This window comes from Vombatus ursinus, unplaced genomic scaffold, assembly GCF_900497805.2.
Source record: "Vombatus ursinus unplaced genomic scaffold, bare-nosed wombat genome assembly UNPS02014782.1, whole genome shotgun sequence".
Classification (NCBI taxonomy): Eukaryota; Metazoa; Chordata; class Mammalia; order Diprotodontia; family Vombatidae; genus Vombatus; species Vombatus ursinus.
The window spans coordinates 3,691,752-3,697,239 of NW_020954560.1; the positions used below are offsets into that span (position 1 = coordinate 3,691,752).

The 5,488-nt window shown below is 43.7% G+C and overlaps 1 protein-coding gene across 5 annotated transcripts in view; it reads left to right on the forward strand.

Moving 5' to 3' along the window:
* The first annotated feature begins 274 nt into the window (after positions 1–274).
* The window catches only part of VTCN1 (V-set domain containing T cell activation inhibitor 1), an 89,993-nt gene continuing 84,779 nt past the window's right edge, over positions 275–5,488 (forward strand). For all 5 annotated transcript variants that reach the window (XM_027866760.1, XM_027866759.1, XM_027866758.1 and 2 more), the window contains exon 1: positions 275–474. In XM_027866760.1, coding sequence (XP_027722561.1) covers positions 317–474 — 158 coding nt within the window. In that variant the 5' untranslated portion in view covers positions 275–316. The remainder of the gene's footprint in view (positions 475–5,488) is intronic.

Consider the following 5,488-nt stretch of genomic DNA (forward strand, 5'->3'; position numbering starts at 1 on the left):
CTACCCAGAATCTCTTCCTCTGAGCTCAAACCCCAGCCTGGTGCTCCCCTTCCCTGCATGCCCTCTCTACTGTCCCCATGTATGACTCCTGTTCAATTCAAAATCCTTCTTCAAGCAAAAAGTATCTGTTGTTCAGGGGTGTGTGGGCTTTCTGATGATACACTGACAACCAGCCTGACTGGTTTTGCTGGAGGATTAGCAGCAGGTAGGAGTTCGAAATATGGGTCCCCCCCTCCCTCAGCCCTTCAGAAACCCACTAGAGTCAACAGAGGCTCTTCTTGTTGGCTAAGCGAAGGCATGACCCATTAGCATATTTATGCCTGGCCCCCACAAGAGCAATGTTCCATGTAGGCAGGGCTCCTTTTGGGAGAAGCAGCTCCTTCCACCTCCCACCATCCAGTCGGCTTCTGCATCTGCCTCTGTGGGCAGCCCTGGGAGGACGAAGTCACTAGAAAGCATGTCCTTCGTGCACAGGTAGGTCCTACCTTAGGCTTTTGGAGTATGGGACAAGGTATCAGGGGACCTGGGTTAGGCTCGGTGACAAACTATGAAGACTGGCTGTCTGTATTTGGCCATAGTCCTTCTACTTATTTGGGCCTCACTTTCCTGATCTGTCAAATGGGCATCATACTGCCTCCCCCATTTTAATACCAACCTCACAGTGCCGTTGTGAGAAGAGTTTTGTTATCCATAACAGCACTGCCTAGCACATAGGGTTGTTATAAGGAATAAGGAAGGAGAATGGGTGTGAACGTGATTTGTGTTGTGGACTCTGATTTACCATAAATTCACCTTCTCGTGTGAATGTTCTCTAAGTAGTTGAAGGAACTGTCCAATTTCAGTTCGAGGTTAGTGAACATAAAATATAGTTTTTTCCCCCCATCCAAGTTCATGGATTGCCTGCAATGTATACATGAATAGGTACTAGATATGGGGTCAAGAAGACATGAGTCCAAATCATGCCTCAGTTACTTGTTAGCTGTGTGACCCCTGGATTTAGATTTCTTTCAGAACCTCGGTTTCTTATCTGTGGAATGGGGGTGATGATATTATCTGTAGAATCTGCCTCACAGGGTTCTTGTGAAGCTTAAAGATGTCTCTAAAGTGTATTGCAAACCATAGTGGTATGCACATGTAGGCTGTTATTTTTATTTGAATAGGTAGGAAAGGACTAAAGTATTCTAGAATCTATCCCGAAGGTCCCTTGGACTGTGAACCTCTGGCTGTAGGGCTCTATGAGTGCAGATGACCAGGGTAGTCATTGGATGACATGTCTGTATAGTATGAGAGAACCAGGGCTGGCTGCTGCCCAGAGGGATTGTCATAATTTAAAGGAACCACTTCCCACTCCTATGGCCCTTCCTGATTTCCAAAGCCCTGCCACAAAAATCCAGGATGCTCAAGGTAGGAATGAAAAGATCTGTTTGGTGTTTCAGAGGTGTCTGGGTGGGCCTGGAGTCAAGGAGACCTGAGTTCAAATCTAACCTCAAACACTGTGTGACTCTGGGCAAGTCACTTAACTTTTACTTGCCTCAGTTTCCTAATCTGTCAAATGGGGATAGATATATATAGGAATAATAAAATAATGCTAGCTAGTATTTTTTCCCTACCACACCATAATGGGCATTGGGAGCCTAGCTTTAGCAGCCAGCTTCAGGGGGCATGAGTATTAATTACCATTTGTTGAGTGTCTAACAATGCCAGGGCTATAACAGAATTCTGGAAACACATAGTCCGTACCCAGTACATTGGCCAACTAGATAAGACACAAGTGATGGTGAATCTGAAAAGCTGGGGCTTCTGAGAGCTCATTAGCACTTGGCTTTCCATTTTCTTCCTTTCTTCTTCCCCTAGTGGAAGTCTATTGTTTTGAAGGATTTATTTAGTCACATTCTGAAGTTTGTTTCAGGAGGCTGCCCTTTAGGTGTGTAAGCCTAGGGGAGAACTTCACTGAAGCAATGACTCTTGGGAAAGGGATGTAAAAGAAGAGTATCCCAGAGGAGAGATAACAAAATCTATCCCCTTCCTCTTGACAGAGAAAACAAGGCAGAATGTTGCACAAGTCAATTGTGGTCACTGTATCACAGGTCTGTGAGCAATTTTCTTTGTTACAAAGGATGGTTACCATTGTGGAGTAGGGATGTAGGGATGTGGAGGAGCAAAGGGTTATTTCCAGAAATCGTTGCCTTGTAAAACCAAAAGACATGAATAAAACGGATTTCTTAAAATTAAGAAAGAAGGGAAGGGACGCCACTGGCTAGGGGAATGGAGGTGAAGAGACGTAAACTGGAGCAGGTTAGTGTGGAAAAGCCTCCAAAATAATGAGGCAGAAAAGAACAAGGGCGTCATAGGGCAGCATTACTCTGGAAACTCTCCTTCTCGTTCCTTATTTCCTTAGGCGTGGCAGTGCTTCAGGCATCTCAGATCTTTCAGGACAAGGGATATTGAGCTTGGCAAGCAGTAAGAAAACTTTTCTGGCTTGGTACACGTACCTCTTCAGAGCATGGGAACAAGGGGGACATTGAGTGGGACATTGAGACCTTATCCCTGTCTAAGGTGGAAGGCCCAGTTATCCCCCAGGAGCAGGATGTGAATAAGGAAGAGCAGAAACTATTTGTACTCCTGGAAGCAAAAGGCTCAAACAGGTGCCAATGCCAGATGGTCATATACAGATGTTGCCTTATTGGCTCATCCCTAATCATAACATGTGCTCCTAGGAGGGCACATCAGGAATCATCTGGCACTGGGAGGATGGGGTAGTGCAGATCTCAAAGACATTTTCTTGCCTCATCCAAAGCCCTGGGGAACATTGCCCCACTAAGCGGTCCCTGCCAAGTGATTATTTATTTAGCAGGCTTCCCAATAAAGGTCTGGACTTAAGAATCCTAGTTTCTTTCTCTTCCTTCCCTTCCCTCCTTCCTTCCCTCCTTCTTTCCTCCTTTCCTACCTTCTGTCCTTCTTTTCTTCCTCTCTTTCTTTTACTTCCTTCTTCTCTCCCTTCTTCCTTTCCTTCCTTCCATCCTTCTTTCCTTTCTCTATTTCTTTTCCTTGCTTCTTTCCTTCCTTCTGTCCTTCCTTCCTTCCTCTCTCTTTCTTTTCTTTCTTTCTTTCCTTCCTTCTTTCTTTTTCTTCCTTCCTCCCTCCCTTCCTTCTTTCTGATCCTTTAGTGCATGATATAGAAACTTGTACATCAATTCAGTAAGCATCTTGAAGTGTCTATTGTGTTCAGAAATGAGAGAGACAAAGTTTGGGAAGACAAGATCCCTGTTGTCATAGAGCTTACAGTCTAGTTGGGGGGGGGGGCGGGAACAAAATGCAAACATGGACAACTACAAGAAACAAAATTCTGAGTGCATTATGGACAACATACAATGTCCCTCTGGATAGAATGTAGCTTCTTAGGGTCAGGAATAATATATTTTTGTCTTTGTATTTCAATTGCCTAGCACAAAGTAGGAACTTAATAAATGTTGATTGATTGATGAATAAAGTGGTACAGAATAAAATATAATGTAAAATCCTAGAGCAAAGGTTGCTCTCACCTGGGGGAAATCAGAGAAGGCTTCATGGAGGAGGTGGCATTTATTTGGGGCTTTTAAAAATAGGCATTAAATAGAACTGTTTGCTTGGTTGAATTGGATTTTAAAATAAGGTTCCTGTCATAGAATGGGGAAAGAGTATTTTAGATCTTTTTTACACTTCTGAAATTTGACATCATCAGGTTTGAAGACTGTGAAGAAATACTTCAATGGGGATGAGATTCAGTACCTCAGTAGAGTCATGATGACCAAACACCTTGTTAAACCATTAATTAGTTAAATCATACTGCACACCTGGAAGCCAGCCAATATAATCATCCCCATTTGACAGATGTAAAAGTTGAGGAAAAGCCACTCCCCTAATATCTCACAGCAGATTGATGCCAGAGCCAAGGCCAGGACTGACAAGCTCTTGCCTAGAGCTCTGCAAAGGATGTCTCTGCTCATCATCAACTCAACCTTGTCTCTTGTCTTTCATTATCTAAACAGGGGTGGGGAACTCATGGCCTGGAGGCCACATACGGCCATGGAGGCCAATCTCCTACCCCAGGTGGGATTCCTTTCTATAAGATGCCTGGCAAATGAGCATTCGGCCTTTGTCAGGATACCACCAGTGACACGGAACTCACAATCTCATGAGTGTCCCTTTAGTTTTTGGACAGGTTTTACTTTTAGTTCTCCATACTGGCTGAAAACTTGCCTTCCAATAACTTCTATCCAATAATATCCACTGAAGGGCTATCATGAAGAAAAGGAATCAGACTTTTCCTTGTTCAGTTGTTTCAGTCATGTCTGACTGTTCATGATCTCATTCGGGGTTTTCTTGGCAGAGGTACTGGAGTGGTTTGCCATTTCCTTCTCCAGCTCATTTTACAAATGAGGAAATGGAGGCAAACAGGGCTAAGTGACTTGTCCAGGGTCACACAGCTAGTAAGTGCCTGAGGCTGGATTTGAACTAAGGTCTTCCTGACTCCAGGCTCAGTGCTCTAGGCACTATAGTGCCCCCTAGCTGCCTTTTTACTATTTGCCCCCAAAGGAAAGGAATTGGGTCAATGGGAAGAAGCTGCAGAAAAGAACATTTTAGTTTGACGTTAGGAAAAAGTTGCTACCAGTCAGAGCTACCCCAAAGTGGTATGATCTGAGTCAGGAGGTAGTAGGCTCCCCATCACTAGCAGTGTTCAGGTAGAGGCTGGGTGCTCGCTTGCAGACAATTGGCTAAAGGCAGCTAGGTGACCCGAAGGACAGAACACTGGACCTGGAGTCAAAAAGACCTGAGTTCAAATCTTGCCTCACACCCTAACTGCATGTGTGACCCTGAGCAAGTCACTCTACCTCTGTGCCTCAGTTTTCCCATCTATAAAATGGGGATAATAATAGCATCTACCTCCCAGGGTTGTTGTGAGGATCAAATGAGATAATGTTTGTGAAGAGCTCCATAAACCTTAAAGCTGTAAGTAAATCCCAACTATTACTATTACTATTATTAGTATTATTTTTGTTATTAGAGCAGATTCTGTTCAGATGTGGTTTGGCCTCCATGACCCTTCACCTCCCTTCTAACTCTGCCTTTCTTAAACTCAATTCTCCTCTCTCAAAACAAGAAGAAAAACGATCTTTCTTCTTTCATGTGAAAGTCTCTTGCTTTTTTCAAAGACAGCCATCATGACCCCCTCTAAGTCAACTTTGGGATATCACTTCCTTCAACCATTCCTCGTGGACAAGACTTCTTGAGTTTTTGCATCAGACTGGTCATTTTAGACTCTGTCTTTTCACTGCATTCACTCTGCTTTGTCAATTTCCCTCTTAAAAGGCAATGCCATAGTCTAGGGCTAAGGCCAGTGAAACCATCCCCTCCCCTGTTCCATACTTTGATTCTCTTAATTCAGCCTGAGATCACAATAGCTTTCTTTCTTTCTTTCTTTCTTTCTTTCTTTCTTTCTTTCTTTCTT